The following is a 20,252-nucleotide window of genomic DNA, read 5'->3' as shown; positions in this document are numbered from 1 at the left end:
TCTCAGGCCGCATCCAACGACGGTAGAGGCCCCTCAGCCGGTGGTACGTCTCCGTCGGTGTCTCCCCCGATGGCGTTGAGGTGGCCCGGAACCGTTGACGGTAGGTCTCTGGTGAGATGTCAAATTTGACCAACAGCGCCTCCCTCAGGTCGGGGTAACAGTTGGACCGGTCTTCATCCATCGCTGTGTAGGCCTCCAGTGCTTTCCCAGTCAGCAAGGGAATTAATCGACAGGCCCATTCTGCCCTTGGCCACTGCCAAGTCTTTGCCATGCGTTCAAAGCGTAAAAGGTAATTTTCAATGTCCTCACCTTGTTGATACAACGGCATCTTGGGCTCTTTACACTGGGTAGCTGGTGGGGCCACAGAAGACCTACCCTGTCTGCCAGGAGACGATGCCAATTGCTGAGCGTTGAAGGAGGTAGAGTCAGGTGAGCCTTCCCTTCTGGGCCCTGGAGTTGGAAGCTGCAACCTGAGGCTTCCATTATCTGCTGTGGAGGACAGCCCTGCTGAGGGAGACTGTTGGACAGGCTGTTGGGAGGCCACAAGTGAATCCCGCAGACCCCGGAGTTCCTGCTGGAGAATATCATCTCTCTTCTCTTGAGCAACTAAAAACTCCCTGAAGAGACTCACCACGTCAGTGTTTGAGGGATCCCCTCCCAATGATGTCCGGGGCTGTGGCTGCCGGGTCTTGGCTTTTGACCCTGCGGCGTCAAAATCCTCTGACGTCACGACTTTGTCCTCCTCCTCCTCCTCATCTGTCTGAGGTTTCGGGCTTTGAGAACGGAGTCCAGTTCTTAGTTTCCTAGCAGCACGCTTGCTTTTGCGACTGGCCATCCCACCACTGCCACCATATGTCAAGAAAACTGTGGTTCAAAAAACTCTTCAGAAAAATGACAAACAAGATGGCTAGAGTTGCAAAAACAATTGGTGCTTTTATTCCAAAAAACAGTGAAAAACAGAACTTGGACGTCCACATAAAAATAGATAAACAAAAACTTGAAAATGTGCAAAGTTGACAAATGTCTGGTTACCTGTCTCTCACACAGCCTCCCTCAGACTAACACTCGGGAGCCTTGGTGGCCAAAGGCTTATAAAGCCTAAACCCCTCCCCCAGCCCAACCAACTCCTGAGCAAATCAATTAACCCGAATTCTCACCATATACACTTTTACTGTGCATTCATACATAAACCAAACATGTTTAAACATAAGAACCACCGATCCCAGTCAAACATTTTACATTAAGTCCACAAACTTAACACAATAACTCAAAAGGCTTAACATCCCCTTTCACCAGTTCAAAATGGTACCTCCCTCAATCAACACAGATGCATGCAATCACTCTAGCCCTATAAAGCCCAGCTTGGCCCATTGCTCTGGTTCAGCCCCTGTGAGTATGGAGGAGAGGAACATTAATACATGGCATCATCACATGGCAATGCTTTTAGATTATAAGAAATACATTCCATAGAATAAACAACTAAGTGAACTAATCTGTGTGTGGTTTTTCCAACATGTTATATTACTGCAGAGGATGTATGTGAACTTTTAACTGAAGATGTGATTTATTGTGGTGCGTGCACTCACCACAATGACAGAGGGGAATTATGTGTTTCTGGATGAGTTTATGTGATTGAGTGGTTTTACCATGTGCTGTCCGCTTCCAGTGACGACATCTTCGTCACAAAAATCCAGTAAATAAAATAGAATAAAGTAATCAGATCCAGTAAAAGTGATAGGTGTCATTCAGAGGCTGTTGCATCATGGGAGAAGAGAGAAAACGATATCATTCTGCCCAAACTTTCACCAATCTAATCTCATGACATCCAGCCATAGGCTATATTTTTTTCTATCCGATGCGTTTAGAACATTCTTTTCACTTTGATCTTGCTATAGTGTAGCGTATTTACATGCTTGCAGTATTTAAACTGCAGTTTATTGGTTTGAGAAGCATAATAATATGGAATAATAGCCTATATATGGAGACAGATAGATGGGGATGAAAGGGAGGGGGGGAGGAGAGCGCTTGGCTTTTCTGGTTTTACTGGACTACTCCGTGGAATTGGAGCTTAAAAGGCAAGCGTGTGATTCGTTTACTGCACTTATCCAATGAGCAGACGGTGCATCATTTTACGCTTAAAAGGCGTGGTTGTAATGCTTAAAGCAGCTACGAGCAACTTTTTCGATTGTTATTAAACAGTATAAATTTAATATCAATGCATCACATCTTACCTCTAATAGTCGACGAGACCAACGCAGAGTAGTCTCGCTTGAACCCCGAGTGAATCGGCCAGTGTTAGTCTGTCTGTGGCCAGGGCAGATCAGGAAGTGAAATGAAACGGGTTGCAGCAGCCACTTCGGCCATAACCACAAAATAACTTACAAAAAACCTGTTAGAATATAACGAGAGATGTTCCCGAGAGTATGCGTGGCGTTCACATTGTTTATGTTATGTTGCTAGGCAGCGCGAACGGGGTAGGCAGGCAGCTGCGTTTCACTTCCGGGTTTCACTTCCGCGTTTCACTTCCGGGTGTAGCCGGTCCGGTGGTAGGAGAGAGAGCGAGAGAGCCCCCTGTTGACGCGAGTTTAGACAGACACAGACTTAATAATCACCTAAGGGAGCAATCTCCGATTGACACGGCTTTGGTCTCAGCTACTATTATAGGTAAGATGTGATGCATCAATATTGTAATTATACTGTTTAATAACAATCGAAAAAGTTGCTCGTAGCTGCTTTAAGGCTGCGTGTAGCGCCGATACCAAAATATCGAGTGCGCTGGTCCACACCCACTACTCTTATGGCTCAATTCCACCACATTTTACAGCCCTGCACAGCCCGTCACCACTCGGCTCTACTTGCTTCAACCCGATGGACGTTCTGCTTCGACCGCCCTTCATCTGCCCCCGCCCACACCTGGTCGTCATAGCGACCGCATATCTGCCCTCCACCCATGTTCTGAAATAGGCTATAACATAACGTTACAATTAAATCCATACACATAACTTTTAAACTGTTTATGAAATACTGGTGCCTCTAAATGACCTACAGTGTGTGTGTGTGTGTGTGTGTGTGTGTGTGAGAGAGAGAGAGAGAGAGAGAGCAGTGCTGGCATGACCACAGTCCTTGATCCTGGCCTGAGCAGCCAGCTCATAGCATCACAGCATGTTGGGCGGGTGTTACAGTATACATGGGCAAAAGTGACAATCGACCAGGAGAATGGATATCACTTTGTTGTTAGTCAAAACTCACAAGCGCTGCTAAAGGGGCGGGTGCGAGGGACGGGGTTTGCGCTAGAGTGAAGCCTCTACCCCCGCGGCCTCTCACCAGGCAAAACCGCGGCTTCACCAAGCGCCTGCGGCCTAGCGGAGCCGACGCAGCACTAACTACACAAGCGCTTCAGAGCAGCGGACTTTTGGACAATTGAAACCACCGCGCCGATTTTATTTCACCAGAGGCGAAGGCAGCAAAACAAAAGACTGATGGAAAAGCATAATAGAAAAGAAGAGAAGGTAAGTAAACTGGTATGCAGCGCTGCATTGACAGTCAGTAGGATAGAGAGTAAACACGATTCTGCCTGACCAATCAGTCGTCTACAATGTTTTCACGTCACCGTATGAACCCGGGTTGGCAGAATAGAACCCCGACGAGGCAGGTACTAAAAGTAGCACGACTTAGCCCCAAATCAAACCGAGCTGGGCCGGTTTATACCGGTGGGATGAGACCAAAAGTCGAGTCGAGCGGAGCGGGACCGCGCTACTAGCTGCGGTGGGATTGGGCCATTAGACACTTTACTGCAATTATGGACTGTTCCTGTTAGTTCTCTCCTCATCATCATTCAGACTTCAACTAAAATGTCCTACATTTCCCCCACTTCACCTCCAGTGTGTGTGGGAATGGCACCCTGGTGTGCAGCAAACTTCCCTGTCCAGTTTATGAGCCCTGGAGCCAATGGAGCACCTGCTCAGCATCCTGCGGGCATGGCCAGAGGACAAGGACACATCCCTGCCAGGACACAGAGGAAGGCCCTTCCTGTACTGATGCCATCCAGACAGAGAGCTGTGATCTGCCAACCTGCCCAGGTCTAAAAATGAAACGCACACACACACACCCACACACACACACACACACACACACACACACACTCTCTCTCTCTCTCCCTCTCTCTCTCTCACTCTCTCGCTCTCTCTCGCTCTCTCTCTCACACACACACACACACACACCTACACACACACACACACACACACACACACACACACACACACACACACACACACATACAAACACCAATGCAGGGATGCATTCAGGTTCTCTGCATGTTTTGAAAATGTTGTAAATGTCTTAGATCTTGTTATATAGACAAAAGTCCTTAAATATAACATCTCGAACATCTTGAATTCAGTTTTAGATGTTTTCATTCTTATATATTTTAAGTAGAGCTGCAACGATGTGTCGATTAGTCGATTGACAGAAAATTAACCGGCAACTACTTTTTATGATCGATTAATTGTTTAGACAAATTTTTAAGAAAAATATAAATCAAAATAAATTAACTCCCGCACACTGTCTCCAAATGCAAAAAGTGTATTTAACGGAAAAGAATAACGTTTCGGTCCTAAGACCTTCTTCAGATTCTCCAGATTCTCCAGAATCTGAAGAAGATTCTGGAGATTCTCCAGAATCTGAAGAATCTTTTGATCCAGTCGGGTTTTCCCTCCTCCGACGCACCTCTCATTTAGGTGTGTAGAACCTTTTGCTCCTTTAAGAAAAATATAAATGAAAAATATAACATTTATTTATTTAATGTGAATATTTTCTGGTTTCTTTAGTCACCTATGACAGTAATCTGATTATCTTTGGGTTGTGGACTGGTCAGGACAAAAGAAGACATTTGAGGATGTCATCTTGGGCTTTGGGGAAAAAGTGATCGACAATTCTATAGACCAAATGACTAATCGAGTAGTTGAAAAAATAATTGACAGATTAATCGATAATAAAAATAATCACTAGTTGCAGCTCTAATTATAAGGTCTTAAAAAGTCCTAAATTTAAATTGTTGAAAATTTCAGGCACTCTGTCTTTGTTGTTGGCCACCAATCCTGCATCTCTCTCTTTTCATCCGCCTCCTCTCTTTCTCACAGAGGGTTGTGTATTGAGTGAGTGGTCGCCTTGGACTGACTGCAGTGCCTCGTGTGGTGGCGGGGTGTCAGTGCGGAACAAGACAATCGTTAGGGAGCCGGAGCCTGGCGGAATGGCCTGTGCTGCACCATTTGAGCAGCACACTGTCTGTAACACCAAAAGCTGCCTGCCTGGTAACACACACACACACACACACACATGCACGCGCGCGCGCACACACACACACACACACGCACACGCACACGCACACGCACACATGCATCGTGTTGGCCTTGTAAATTTATAAACTAAAGCAGGAGTTGTTAAAGTCAAGCTGAAATTAAAAGTGACTTTTCACAAAAATGAAATTTCTTTAGTTTTTCACACTTTTTCACATTAAAAGTTCATTTTTAAAGATTTCATTCATAACAGTAATCTACAATTTGCTGATAGTACTATCAAATTATTCAACCAATCATATCACGACATGGCAGCTGTCAATCAATCAAATGAAGGAGAAAATGGCGCCTAGTTTCTGTAATCTGGCAGAATTTCTAGCCCATAAACTAACTACTAACTTGGCCAATTGTATGTAACATACAAAATAAAGCAAAAGTTAATGATTAAGAATGCAAAGAAATGTAACTGGCTCGTTAAACTCACATTCCAGGATAACGTTAACTAAGCTGTCGCCCCTCGGAGATTCCAGGCGGGCGGGCAGCACTCATGCATTGGATTGTCCACTCCGCTCCACACAGAAGCAGCTGGCTGCCTGGTACTCTGCGGATCCCACTCGCGTAGAACCACAACATGCTGAATCCCACTCGATTTGGGGGCGGAACACGCCAGGTTTTACTTCGTTTCGAACTCAAGCTCTCACTAGTGCCTACTTCGCTGCGTACGCAGCATTATGGAAGACTGTCATTTTTGCTCCAAAAATTACTTTTACATTAAAACCTGACCACGCCCCTTTAGGTGACGTGGTGCCCCCCTGGGCTGACTGGGCCTCCCACCTCGCCCCCGTGACTACGTCACGGCCAGTCACCCCAGGGGCCGTCACTCTTCGCTTCTTCCAGCCAGCAGGAGAACGTCGTTTTCTTAAGCTCCGCAGTTAGCTCTAAAGTCAGTGCTCTTCATAGCTTGGACAAATAGACTCGCTTCGGTTCATTTGCCCACCTTCGAGAGGTTCGCGTGGACGAGATAAATCAGGATTCGGGGACCCGTTCCTGTTCTCTTCACCAGCGGCATCGGATCAAGTCATCCAAGCTAAGAGTATCTTCTTGCTAACTGTTGTTTTATAATACTGCCGCTGCGCAGTGCATGTATTACTGTCGCCGTACAGTGCATGTATTGACGTTTCCCCGGCTGGGTTAACGTTTGTTAGGCTCGAGCGCAAGACTCAGGTCTGCACTCATAACTTTTAGCTAGGTTGCACACGTTAGAATAGCTTGTACCGTTAAGCACTAGAACAACAGGCTATTTAGCACAGTTGTCACAGTTAGCTAGCTTGCATCCGTGCTTTTGCTGCTGTTGCTAGGTACTGTAGGCGCCAGCTACTAGCGTTAGCGCGCGCACGTTTCTCCGGCTGGAGTAACGTTAGATAGGTAGCTAGCTAGTCGTCTCGTGCAGCTAGCAGCTAGCTTAGCACTCCAGCATCTTTACCGTTGCAAGCGACTGTAAACAGTCAGCTTACACGGTTAACTCCCGCTAATTCTTGTACAGTCGGCGGATCTTGTTGGCGGGTTAGCTTCTTCTCACTCGCACAATGAACCGGGCGGCTGACATGAGACAGAGGGAGACAGCCAAGAGCTGTGTTAGCTGTGAGGCTACTTTGGCGATCCAGGACCGCCACAGCCAGTGTGTGTTTTGCCTCGGGCACAACCATGCTAGTGACGCCCTGTTGAAGTCAGACTTCTGCCGGGCATGCGAGGGCTTTACCCTGGCCGTTTTACGGGAGAGAGCTATGCTCTTTGTCCAGGTGGGCCCGCGGCTTAGCCACGCACCTCCCGAGGGAGGCGCGTGCGGTGGGTCTGGGAAGAGGAGTTACCTGAAGAGCAGGGCTCCCCGGTCCTACCCGAACGGCAGAGTTTGAACTGGGGGGACGAGCCCATCGACCCTGTGATAGAACAGGGGGGGTTTTTCCCCTATGACCCCATCATTCCCCCCCAGAACGCCCCCCAAGAGGAGTTGTCTGGCGGGGAGGATTGGGACCGCGCGACTGTGACCACCTCTCTGTTAGGGACCCGTTCGGAGGCTAGCCTCAACGAGCCCTATCAGAAGCAGTTTCTGGGGGTAATGTCTAGGGCTGCAGCTAAGCTTGGCATCGCTCGGGCCGAAACACCTCCGCCCCTCGAATCAGTGCTGCGGGGTTGCTACTACCAGCCACTCCAGGCACCACAGGCACCTCGCCCGAAGCCCCGGCTGCCGGTCTGTATAGACGTGGTTCGCGCGGTGCAGTCAGGATGGGAAAGGCCTCAGGAGGCCAAGCCGCTCTGCGCGGGCATGGCTCCGTGGTCGGCCTTAGAGGGGGCGGATAAACTCGCGTTAACCGCGATGCCTCCTATCGAGGACATGGTGGCCAGACACCTGGCCCCTAACTCCGCGAGGCCTGCTTTGCCCTCTAAAGTGTGCCAACTTACAGCCAAGTTGGCCGAAAAGGCGTACTTGGCGGCGGGGCAGTCCGCCGCCATGACCAACAACCTGGCCATTCTGCAGGGCTACCAGGCGGTGCTCCTGCGGGACATGCAAGGTGACCCTGCCCCCGAGCTGTTTACAGAGCTCAGGATGGCCACGGATTACGCCATGCGTATGGTGGACTGCCTGGCGCAGAACAGTGGGAAGGTCATGGCCTTCTCTGTTCTCACCCACCGCCACCTGTGGCTAAATCTTACCCAGCTCCCTGAGCAGGATAAGAGGAGGCTGCTGGGGGCTCAGATCTCCCCGGGGGGCCTGTTCGGCTCCTCCGTGGAAGACTTGGCCCAGCGGTTGGAGACGAGTAAGAGGGACTCGGCGGCGGTCCGCTCCTTCTTGCCCAAGCGGGCGAAGGGGGAGGACCGCCGGTTCCAGGTCCAAGCGCGCGCGCAGAGTCGTCCTCCGGGGCCTCCGCCGCCGCGGACCGCCCCGCGTCAGCAGCTACAAGTCTCACCGGCTAGAGCGCCCCCAGTGGATGCGCCCCACCCAGCCGCGGTGGGCCCATCATGGGTCCCACGGCAGACCAGGGTACGCGGCCCCCGCCCCCCAAAACGAGGAGGTGCGCGGGGAGCGGGTAACCAGTCCCGTACTTAGTCACCTCCCTGGGGAAGGGGGGGGGCTATGAGCCCACCGTCGTTGGAGCTCAGCGCTCAACTTCGGTCTGGGACTCAGCAGGGGGAAACCCAACCCAGCTCGCCAGGGCTTGGCTTCAGGGCCAGCCTTCGGCTTGTAGCTTTAGGGACAAGCCCACCGTCCTCGGTGCCCAGCGCCCGAGCCCGGTCGGGAGCTCTCCTTGGATCGCTTATCCGCCGTCAGAAGGCCCCCGGGACAAGCCCACCATCGATGGTGCCATGGGCCCATCGTTGGTCGGGAGCTCTCCTGGGGACCGCGCGAGCGGACGAGCCCGCATCCCGCGGTCAAAAGAGAGGCGTGCCTCCTTACGCCCCCCAGCCGGCGAAAGCCGCACGGCTGGGGGGTTTCGCCGGTTCAACACGCTCACAGGGCACGTCAGTAGGCGGAGCCCGCGTAAGAAACCGGCAGGGGGGCTTAGCCTCGTTGGTCCCGCCCCCCCCTTTTTCTTCCCCAACCAAAGCACCGGGTCCCCCGGTGCCCAACAATATACTAAACAGACCATCGTTGCCCGACAGGCTCGAGGCCTGGGAGCGTCTGTGTTCCCCGTCCCCGTGGCTGCGGCGCACCCTTCGGAAGGGTTACGCCATGCAGTTTGCCAGGGCCCCACCCAGGTTCGACGGGACCCACGATACGGTCGTGGAGGGGGAGTTTATAAACATACTCCACAAGGAGGTCATGTCGCTCCTCGCCAAGGGGGCGATCCGCTCGGTCCCCAAGGCAGAGGTGCGCTCGGGGTTCTACCACAGGTACTTCGTCGTGCCCAAAAAGGACGGCTCCATGCGTCCAATTCTGGACCTCCGGCGCCTCAACAAGACGCTGAGGAAGCTCCCGTTCCGAATGCTCTCTTTTCCCCACCTCTTCAACGCGTTGAGACAGGGGGATTTCTTTACTTCCGTGGACCTGAAAGATGCGTTCTTCCATGTCCACGTGGTCAAGAGACACAGGAAATACCTGAGGTTCTCCTTCCTAGGGAAGGCTTACGAGTTCTGTGTCTTGCCTTTCGGCATGTCATTGAGCCCGCGAACCTTCACGGCTTTCGTGGAGACGGCCTTGGCTCCTCTCCGCGCGAGAGGGGTTCGCATCTTCCTTTACCTCGACGACGCTCTTATTGTGGCCGGCTCGAGGATCGAGGCCATGAAACATACCAAGGTGGTGACCGATCACCTGCAAACCTTAGGGTTTATGGTGAATTGGAAAAAGAGCTGCCTCGCCCCAGAACAGACGGCGATCTTCCTGGGGCTCGAGTTGAACTCCCGGGCTATGCGAGCCCGCCTTTCGCGGGAGCGACAGGCGCGCACGGTGCGGACAGCGAGGACATTAAGTCGATGCTCCTCGGTGTCAGTGCTTCAGTGCACAGTTATGTTGGGCCTGATGGCCTCGGCGCTGCATGTGCTCCCCCTGGGGAGGCTACACATGCGTCCGTTCCAGATCTGGTTCCTTGCGTTGCGCTTGGATCCAGCCAGGGACCGTCATCGCAGAGTGCCTATGACAGGTCAGGCCCGCCTGGCTTTGGCCATGTGGGCAGACCCCCGTTACCTATCGAGGGGCACTCGATTGGGCCCGGTCCCGCTCAGGCTAGTGATTCGCACCGACGCCTCCCTCTGGGGTTGGGGTGCGGTGTGCGGGTTTCTGTCGGCGAACGGCCGGTGGGAAGCCCAGGAGCATCGCCACATAAACGTCTTGGAGCTGGAGGCGATCCGCCTCGCTCTGCTTCATTTCCAGCGAGTCATACATGGACGCCATGTGCTGATTCGCTCGGACAATATGGCGGCGATCGCCCACCTGAACAAACAGGGCGGTGTGCGGTCGAAGGCTTTGAACCGGTTAGCGGCGGAGATTCACCTGTGGGCGTATCCCCGTCTCCTGTCAGTGTCGGCGGTCTATCTGCCGGGACGGCTGAATTACGGCGCCGACCTGCTGTCTCGAGGCTACCCCCGTCACACGGAGTGGTGCCTCCACCCTCAGGTGGTGGAACAGATTTGGGCCAGGTTCGGTCGTGCCCGCGTCGATCTCTTCGCATCGCGGCGCGCGACGCACTGCCCATTGTGGTTCTCAATCCAGGAGGACAGCCCCCCGTTGGGACACGACGCGTTGGCGAACGCGTGGCCACGGGAGGGGCTCTATGCGTTTCCACCGATCCCCCTGATCCGTCAGGTGTTGGACAGGGTGAGGGAACAGCGTCTCCGGCTCGTTCTAGTGGCCCCGTTCTGGCCCAGGCAGACGTGGTTTGCGGACCTGGTCTCCCTGGCGCAGGGCCCGCCGTGGGCATTGCCGGTGCGGGCCGATCTCCTGTCCCAGGCGGAGGGGGAGGTGTTCCACCCCTCCCCAGGCAGGTGGAAGCTAGCAGTCTGGCTCCTGAACGGGACCAGTTGCTAGCACAGGGCTTGCCTGACAATGTGGTGCGCACTATTCAGAGTGCTAGGGCCGCTTCGACCCGCACCCAGTATGCGTACAAGTGGCGGGTTTTTTCGCGATGGTGCACAAGTAAGGGTGTGGATCCAGTGAACTGCAGCGTGCGTCCAGTTCTCTGTTTCCTTCAAAGCTTGCTTGACGCGGGGCAGTCCCCGCAGTCGCTTAAGGTGTACGTAGCCGCGATTTCGGCTTGCCACATGGGGATTGAAGGGACCCCCGTGGGGGTGTGCCCTTTGGTCTCGCGCTTCATGAAGGGGGCGCGTAAACTGCGCCCGCCGGTGCGGTGCGTTTTTCCCAAATGGGACCTGGTTACGGTGCTGGACGGGCTAACGGGTCATCCGTTTGAGCCCTTGGACTCCGCCGATTTAAAGGTTCTGTCCTTAAAGACTGCGCTGCTGCTGGCCTTATCGTCAGGGAAGAGAGTCAGTGACCTGATTGCCCTCTCGGTACAGCAGGCCTGTATGGTTTTTGGGGACGATGGGCGCAGGGTTACGTTGCGACCTAACCCGGTGTACCAGCCCAAGAATATTAATGCCAGCTATAGGTCTATGGTAATAGACTTATCGGCATTCTGTCCCCCGCCGTTCAGTTCGGGTGAGGAGAGACGTTTGCACATGCTGTGCCCCGTAAGGGCGCTCTCGGCCTATGTGGCTAGGACGCGCGCATTACGCATTACAGATCAGCTGTTGGTTTGCTTTGGGCAAAGGGCCCAGGGCGGACCCCTTTCCAAGGATCGCTTATCACACTGGATAGTGGAGGCGATCGCGTTGGCATACTCTGCCGTGGGCAAGGTTCCCCCGGAGGGTATCAAGGCGCATTCTACGCGAGGTGTTGCGACATCCTCTGCGTTGTTGCGTGGTGTGTCGGTGAAGGACATGTGTGCCGCGGCCTCATGGTCCTCTCATCACACTTTCGTCAGGTACTACAGTCTCGACGTATCCGGTTCGCAGTTTGCGCACGCGGTGCTGTCGGTGGCAAGAAAGTAGTATCGTTGCCACTCTAATATGTCAGACGGTTAGGCATAAACGTTGCCATATGGCCGTGGTTCACCGGTGCCTTTCGGGTCGCCCTGTGGGGTGCTCCCGGCAGCAAGGTCGGTTGAATGGAGGCACTAGTGAGAGCTTGAGTTCGAAACGAAGTAAAACGTTAGGGTTGTGCTACAACCCAGGTTTTACGAGTGAGAACGAGAGCTCTCACTACCCAGCCTTGCTGCGTCGATGCGTCTCTGGGTGCGTCGGATCTCAGCTGGCTGGAAGAAATGAGTGGCGGCCCCTGGGGTGACTGGCCGTGACGTAGTCACGGGGGCGAGGTGGGAGGCCCAGTCAGCCCAGGGGGGCACCACGTCACCTAAAGGGGCGTGGTCAGGTTTTAATGTAAAAGTAATTTTTGGAGCAAAAATGACAGTCTTCCATAATGCTGCGTACGCAGCGAAGTAGGCACTAGTGAGAGCTCTCGTTCTCACTCGTAAAACCTGGGTTGTAGCACAACCCTAACGATTGGCCAATGCCAAAGCCAGTCCCCAGAATTGTCAAATCAAATCATCGACACGCTATTATGGTCCGCCTCTCAACCCTGTCATCTCAGACAACATTTGTTTTCAGACTCTGAAACGTCTCCGACCCTCGCGCTACTTGCATTCTGTTGGGTTTATTTAGTCCAGTGCTGACCAATTTGGGGCCCGCGGGCCAAGTTTGGCCCGCGCTCTGTTTGTTTTGGCCCACCACGGATTTGGGATTTGGGATTTGAGTATAATTAAAGTGTGTATGTGGTAAGTAAGTGGTATGCAGTCACAGCTCTGTGTGTGTATCGGGTGTTTTACATCCACTTCAAATGTGACTCAGTTCTGTTTTATAAAGTTTAACATACAGATGTACAAAGTATCATACACATATTACTCTTTAGTAGAATATATATCAGACATGATGCCGATTGTTAATTTGTGCGCATGTGTGTGTGTGTGTGTGTGTGTGTGTGCGTGTGCGTGCGTGTGTGCGTGCGTGCGTCTGTGCACGTGTATTCCAGAGTGTCCTAACAGCCAGGTATTCAGTGTGTGTGCTGGTTCCTGTCCACATACCTGTGAGGACCTGTGGCCACAGGCTCAGTGTCTGCCTGGACCCTGCACCCCCGGCTGCACCTGCCCCCCTGGACAGGTGTGTGTGTGTGTGTGTGTGTGTGTGTGTGTGTGTGTGTGTGTGTGTGTGTGTGTGTGTGTGTGTGTGTGTGTGTGTGTGTGTGTGTGTGTGTGTGTGTGTGTGTGTGTGTGTGCGCGTGTGTGTGCGCGTGCACGCGCATGAGTGTGTGTCTGGATCCCTCATCTGCAGCTGCAATACATTGTCCCTCCAACTGTGTTCTGAGTCTCACTGTCTCCCTCACCCTCTCTGCAGGTTTTATATGGAGGCTCCTGTGTGTCGCAGGCTGACTGTCCCTGTTCGCCTCTCTCCCTGTCATTCGGTAACCAAAGTTGGAATATCAGCACTGAGGAGATCACGGAAGCTCTGCTGCCACCTGGAACGACCATTCAGCACCTCTGCAACACATGGTAATACTAAACATGGTTGCATCCATTCATTCAGACCTTTCTTTGGGTCCACCCTGCTGAAGTGTCCTTGAGCAAGACAATGAATCCCTGCTAGCTAGGGTGACCAGATGTCCCGCTTTGTGCGGGACTGCACAGCATTTTCATGATTTTTCACGCGTCCCGCAAATTGAGAAGATGTCCCACATTTTGGGCGAGAGAGAGAGAGAGAGCGCAATCAGACCAAGACAGAGAGAGAGTGAGAGACAGACGGAGACCGGGAGAGAGAAAACCCGAGAGACAGAGAGGGAGAGAGAGAGAGAAAGAGAGGGGGAGAGAGAGCATGCACGCAGCTGCTCTTGTCTGCAGCACACACTGTGGCTCGAGAGATGTGCAGCGCACCGTTAACTTCACACAATGCAGCCTGAGAGATGTGTATTCCCAGTAGTAACTAGTAGCAATAATAACAATACCAATGGCCAAATACTTACCCATACTAATGATAATAGCTTCTACAGTAGGCTACCCATATTAATGCAACAGTGCATCTTTGCACAAAGCTCTCAAGTGTTGTTAACTTGCACAATTGAAGACAGCCTCAAATCTTTCTCCACAGCTGCTGTAGGCTATTGCAAAGGATATTTATAAATTCCATTCTAAGCTGTGCTCTTATTGTAATGTTAGTTAATGTTTTCTTCAGATGAAACTGTAATAACTGTGTAGCCTACTATGGTTCTACTTCAGTATATGGTTCAGTACTATATTGTTCTACTAGAAAAGTCTGACTAACTTTAAAGGGACAGCTCACCCTAAAATCCAAAATACATATTTTCCTCTCACCTGTAGTGCTATTTATCCATCTATATCATTTTGGGATATATGCCTGAGTTTTGGAGATATCGGCCAGAGAGATATCTGCCTTCTTTTGAATACAATGGAACTGAATGGCACTCGGCTTGTAGTGCTCGAAGCGCCAAAAAATACATTTGAAAAACTCAACAGCAATGTCTCTTTCCAGAAATCATGACCCGGTTACTCAATATAATGCACAGACTTTGTTATGAGCAGTTTCATGTTGGAACTATTTTCTTTTGCAGTCTCATGTAGGAACTAGCTAGCAGCTAGTGGGTGTAGTTTGGTCAAAAGAAAATAGTTCCTCCGTAACGTGTCCCACATTGTCCCACACAAACGTAGTCTTTGTCCCACATTAGGGTTGCTGGGATCTGGTCACCCTACTGCTAGCTCCAGGGCCATGTCTTCCTTCCTTCAGTTCTCAATCAATTCATTTCCTGCATACTGTATATCCATCTGTTCATTCAGCCATCCCTTTATAGCACCTTTGTGACAGGGCCTGTGCTACCTCATCCATCTCTCTGTCCTTCCATTCATCCCATTCTATTAGGACATTAGATGGCATGTCTGCAGACAATCATTTGAAAGAGTGAAACTATGGAAAAATCCCTTCCAACATGTTTACAGTATCTTCTTCAGTAAAGTGAAAGAGAAAACCTTTCACTGAAGAAGCAATGGGGCTTATGAGAAGTGTGGTCTCAATAATAATACCACTAGTGTGATGTACTGTATGAGGCTATCAATGGTCTCCACCATGGTCTCAGGGAGTTCTCAGTCAAACTATACAGCTATAACAATGTCCACCTAATCCAGACATGTCCAAAGTCCGGCCCGGGGGCCAATTGCGCCCCGCAGACCGATTTTAATTGGCCCTCAGCTTGTCTCTCAAAATATACTATTATGTGGCCCTCCACACACTATTGATTAATCAAGCAAGTTCACTTTGCATTTTTTCCCGTTCACCTAACGATGACAACACTATCATACAGTTAGGAGACAAGCACCAAGTAGGAACAGCACAGGCAGAATAATGTTTTCAGATGGTAAACAAAATCCATCGAGTACAATTGTATTCTATGTGTGTGTTTTCTTTTTTTTAATAACCCATATGATGGGAGAAGCAGCTGGCCCCCCGGTATTTTCACATTATCTAATCTGGCCCGCATTCAAAAAGGTTTGGACACCCCTGTTAAATCCAATACCACGTTATCTACTGTAATAGATAGTCTGACATGCAGACATGGCGTAAGTCATTCCATCTTCCTGACAGGGGTTTGATACTCATTTAATATAGTCTGAGGGCTCAGCTGTTTGACAGGATGATTACTTTGGTGTCACAACCTTCAATTCTAATAAAATAAAGACTCAACCTAATTCTTTTTTCCCCTTAACTCATATCTGAACTAATTTTCTCCTCACTCTCTCTCCAGTGTCTGCCAAGGAGGAGTGTTTAACTGTACCTCAGAGTCATGTGATGGTGAGTGATGCTCTGTCACAGCTGCTCTTACCAAAAGCATTTCTTGTCATTCATGTATAGGGCCTCTCTCTTTTAGTAATGTAAGTATTACAGTGTTTCCCACTGGATTTGGAGAGACTGTGGTGGGTGGACCTCGCACGCACTAGGGGGGTCTGGGAGCATGCCCACGCCAGAATAAAATTGTGTCCTATGCATTACTATTAATAATTATGCTCTTACTTATTATAGTTGCTAATGGTGTCATTATTACTTATTTATTTATTTATTCGTTTATTTGGACGGGACAGTGCAAAATTAATGAACACAGAAACCACAGAACAGATAGTAAAACCTGGAACATAGTAAAAGTGTAAAAATTGCCGGATTTAGCACGAGGCTAATTTCCATCCGTTGTCCCCATAAAACATAAAACACAAAAAACATAGAGCGTAAAACGTAGAACATAATAAAAACATACATAGAACATAGCAGTACACTCTAAAACTACGTAAAGCATGAGTAGCAACAAAACACTCTAAAATACATGGCAGCAATTACACTTAGAAAAATAAAAATACATACGGTAATAATGATACACACAAAAAGAGAAGAAAAACATACTACCTGTGGACACATGACTGGTTTGCTTTCAGCCATTTTTTAAGTCCACATTTAAAAGCGGCAAGGGTGGGGCTGTCCCTTATGGAGACGGGGAGACTATTCCATATTTGGCTGCCTTTTATCGATAGGACATTTTGACCAAACCTGGTCATTCTACGATGGACCTTACAATCACCTCTGGTGTCTGATCTAGTGCCGAGTCCAGTGAGTCTATTTTTTTGGATGAATTCCTGTAACGGAGGGGGAGCTAGTCCATGTAGGCATTTGAAGAAGAAACAGGCACTCTTTAAGACCTTGAGATGTTCAAAGTTCAGGAATTGATGTTGTTCCAGAATGTTACAGTGGTGGTATGACAAAGGTTTTCTAGCAAATGCCTTGATGGCTCTGTAATAGAGCTGTTCAATAGGTTTTATGACAGTGGCACCTGCAAACGACCAGTTTGTGAAACAGTATTCAATGTGAGAGAAAATCATGCAGTGAAGATATGTTTTAGCTGCATCAACTGTTAAGAAAGGCCGGATTTGTCTAAAATTAACTAAGTTAAAATGAATTGTGCTTTTCATTTTTTTGATGTGTTTCTTGAAGGAAAGGTTTGAGTCCAAAATGACTCCGAGGTACTGAAATGGGAGACCAATTCCAATTCCTCCCCCCCCAGAAACACATTGGACCTTGTGATACCAACTGGTCGTTTGCTGAACATCATGCATACAGTTTTTTTTGTATTTAGCAACAGGCACGTGTTTTGCAGCCAGTGTTGGACCTCTTCCAATACATTTGTGAGTTTACAGGAAATCAGGTCGGTTGTTTTTCCCTGTACAAAAATGACCAGCGTACATCTGCACACTGAAGTCAGGGCATATGTCCGGCAGGTCATTGATGTACAGGGAAAATAATAATGGCCCAAGGATCGATCCTTGTGGCACACCAACTGGGTTATCAAGAAAAGGGGACTTGACACCATCAACCATAACACACTGTTTTCTGTTTGTTAAGTAGGACTTAAACCATTTAATAGTATCAGCAGAGAAATTGAAATGAGATAATTTACCCAGGAGTACTTGGTGGTTGACAGTGTCAAATGCCTTTCTAAGATCCAAGAACACAGCACAAACATATGTGTATTTGTCGAGCATATGCTTAACCTTCTCAATGAAGAGACAGTTAGCTGACTCGGTAGAGTGATGAGCACGGAAGCCAAATTGTAGTGGGTGGAGTGGGGTGTGACCTTTGTTAAGATGTTTAATCATGAGTTTCGACACCCACTTTTCAGCAACCTTAGATATGGTGGGTAGGATGCTGATTGGCCTGTAGTTAGCCACTTGTGCCCTACTACCTGATTTAAAAATTGGGGTCACAATGGCCACCTTCCAGGATGATGGTACCTCCTTTAGTCTAATTGATTGGTTCACCAATATGGTGATTACTGCCATTACTGTACATCTCTCTCTCTCTCTCTCTCTCTCTCTCTCTTAACCTAACCGCTCATGGCAGATGAACGCCCACCAAGAGTCAGGGGCCGGCTGCACAAAACACCTTAAGTTAAGATTTTCCTTAAAGTCTGAGTTAAAGTTTCCATAAAATAAAATCGGTTGCACAAAACACCCTCAAATCTTCTCCTTACAGTTAAACATTTTAGGGAAACCTCAAGGAGAAGATTGACCCGCGTTTTGCGCAAACAATTTTATTTTATTGAAACCTTAACTCGGACTTTAAGGAAATTCTTAATGGTTTGTGCAATCGGCCCCTGGTCTGCTCAAGGCTTTACTCCCTGTTAAATGGGTCTTTGCCTTGCCGCTGTCGCCAAGTGCATGCTGTTGTTGGGTAATTGTTTCAATTGTCACATGACCTCACAGTATAATCGCCAGTGCATGTGAGAATTGTTTCAATTGTCGGGTCTAAAATAGAGCTGTGCATCTTCACTGATCTCACGATTCGATACGATTCGATTATACAAGTCTACGATTCGATTCGATTCGATTATACGATGCATCTTAAATCGATGCATCACTTTTTCCGCAATACATGATTTATTTTTTCTCACTTTCTTTTTTGTCACTGTGTGGCTACTTTTAAAATAAAAGTGCATTTGGAATTGCATTGTATTATGATCCATAATTAAAATAAACAACTGCATGTACTTACATTCTATTTTATTTGATTATAAAAAAAAAAATTTTTTTTTTTTTAATAATCGATTTTTGATATTTGTTAATCGATTCAGAATCGTCCTATTAAGCATCGCGGTGCATCTCTGAATCGATTATTTTCGGCAGCTCTAGTCTAAAATGAAGAGCCTGCTGCCTGTTGCACCAGCTGAACGTAAGTTCTCTCTTAAGTTGGGGTGTAAAGTCCACACTAACTGCTACGTTCAAACTAGTTAGTTTGACACTAAAGTTGTGTCTTTGTTTAGTTGCACCATGGAGACGTAAGATACATCTTAACTAGTAGACCCTAAAGTCCATACTAACCAAAATAGTGTCGCAGAAAATGACGTTTTCACTTCCTGTAGCCAATCAGTGAAAAGCACGGTGGAAACGGTGTTTATTTATGGTTGTTTAATTAAGTGGAGTGAAAACAGTCGGGACATCTTGCCCACCGCAAATTAGTGCTTTCATATTTCATCAACACTAACCAAATGAGAACGTTATTGAGTAACGTTCGTTTAGGTTCATATTACTGTTAACGTTTATCTGTGAGCTCTTCATCAGTATTGTAGGCTAATTTACCACCATCCTGCCTCGCTAAATTGTTGCGGTTATTTTAATTTGTATGCAGTGCTGCAGCTTGTGGGAAATAAAGCGTGAGTCATAAATATCAAAGGGTGTAATAATTGATCACGGAGAGCGCGTTGCGGACGCAAAACCACGATGCGCCACGGTGCCAAGTTGCAATTCGTGCCAACTGCTATTTTACGGAGGACTTTACACCTAGTAAGACGTAGGTGTAAAATTTACGTTCTAACTTATGCCTAAGGTGTAACTATTTCACTTGGTGCAACCCAAATATTTTTAGTAGTGCGTAAACTCGGACTTAGTGAGATTTTAAAGTAAAATGCATCAATCTGGTGCACTTTGAGAGCAAAAGGAAGAGGCTAGATCTATGAAGAACTACACACGTCACATTAATATCCTCCTTACTGTTCTGTGGCTTCACAATGATGAAAAAACAATTGTAGGAACTAGCTAGCAGCTAGTGGGTGTAGTTCGGTCAAAATAGATCGTACATGAAACTGCTCATAACAAGGTCTGTGGATTATCTTGAGTAACCGGGTCATGATTTCTGGAAAGAGACATTATTGCTGTTGAGTTTATCAAATAGTTTTCTTTGGCATTTTGAGCACCACAAGCTGAGTGCCATCCAGTTCCGTTGTGTTGGAGGGAAGCCAGAAACTCTGCGGCCGATATCTCCAAAACTCAGGCAAATAACACAAAACGATATGGATGGATAAATAGCACTGCAGGTGAGAGGGAAAATATGTATTTTGGATTTTAGGGTGAGCTGTCCCTTTAAAGCAGGACTTTGTAGTCAACTAGTTGAAATTAATATGTGGCAGTCAAAATCTATTTCAACCAGAGAGACCATTTCTTGAATGACAATGATTTATTAGATGATTAGATACATGAGTCTGTAGGCACATAAATATAGATATATTTTTGGCGATTAGACTCCATCATGACGTCAGCTTGATTATGATGTCATGATCAGCAGGGGTAGATGGATGCAGCCAGAGTAGGATTGAATATCCCCCCCGTGGAGTCTAGACCTGGTGGTGGTGGTGAAGGTAGACTTGGTCTTGCTGGAGAAGGCTTCTGAATCTGAAGACCTCGGAGAGGACTGGAGGAGAATGGGGTGGAGGAGGGACGCAGGAACGCACTGAAACCCAGCAAGACCACACAGAGAGAAACAGGAGGCTTTTAGCTATGACGGGTAGACTAGGATAGGCTGAATGGGAAGATG

General features: G+C 48.8%; 1 protein-coding gene across 1 annotated transcript in view; it reads left to right on the top strand.

The window, feature by feature from the left end:
- sspo (SCO-spondin) overlaps window positions 1–20,252 on the top strand; it is a gene marked incomplete at both ends in the record, with an annotated part of 269,200 nt that overhangs the window by 206,054 nt on the left and 42,894 nt on the right. The window contains 5 exons of the mRNA XM_083632012.1: window positions 3,883–4,079; window positions 5,139–5,309; window positions 12,874–13,001; window positions 13,236–13,390; window positions 15,649–15,695. Coding sequence (XP_083488138.1) covers window positions 3,883–4,079; window positions 5,139–5,309; window positions 12,874–13,001; window positions 13,236–13,390; window positions 15,649–15,695 — 698 coding nt within the window. The remainder of the gene's footprint in view (window positions 1–3,882; window positions 4,080–5,138; window positions 5,310–12,873; window positions 13,002–13,235; window positions 13,391–15,648; window positions 15,696–20,252) is intronic.

Source organism: Poromitra crassiceps, assembly GCF_964638095.1.
Source record: "Poromitra crassiceps genome assembly, chromosome: 2".
NCBI classification, from domain to species: Eukaryota; Metazoa; Chordata; class Actinopteri; order Beryciformes; family Melamphaidae; genus Poromitra; species Poromitra crassiceps.
The sequence above is the reverse complement of the archived record's forward strand: the minus strand, read 5'-3'. Positions and strand labels throughout refer to the sequence as shown.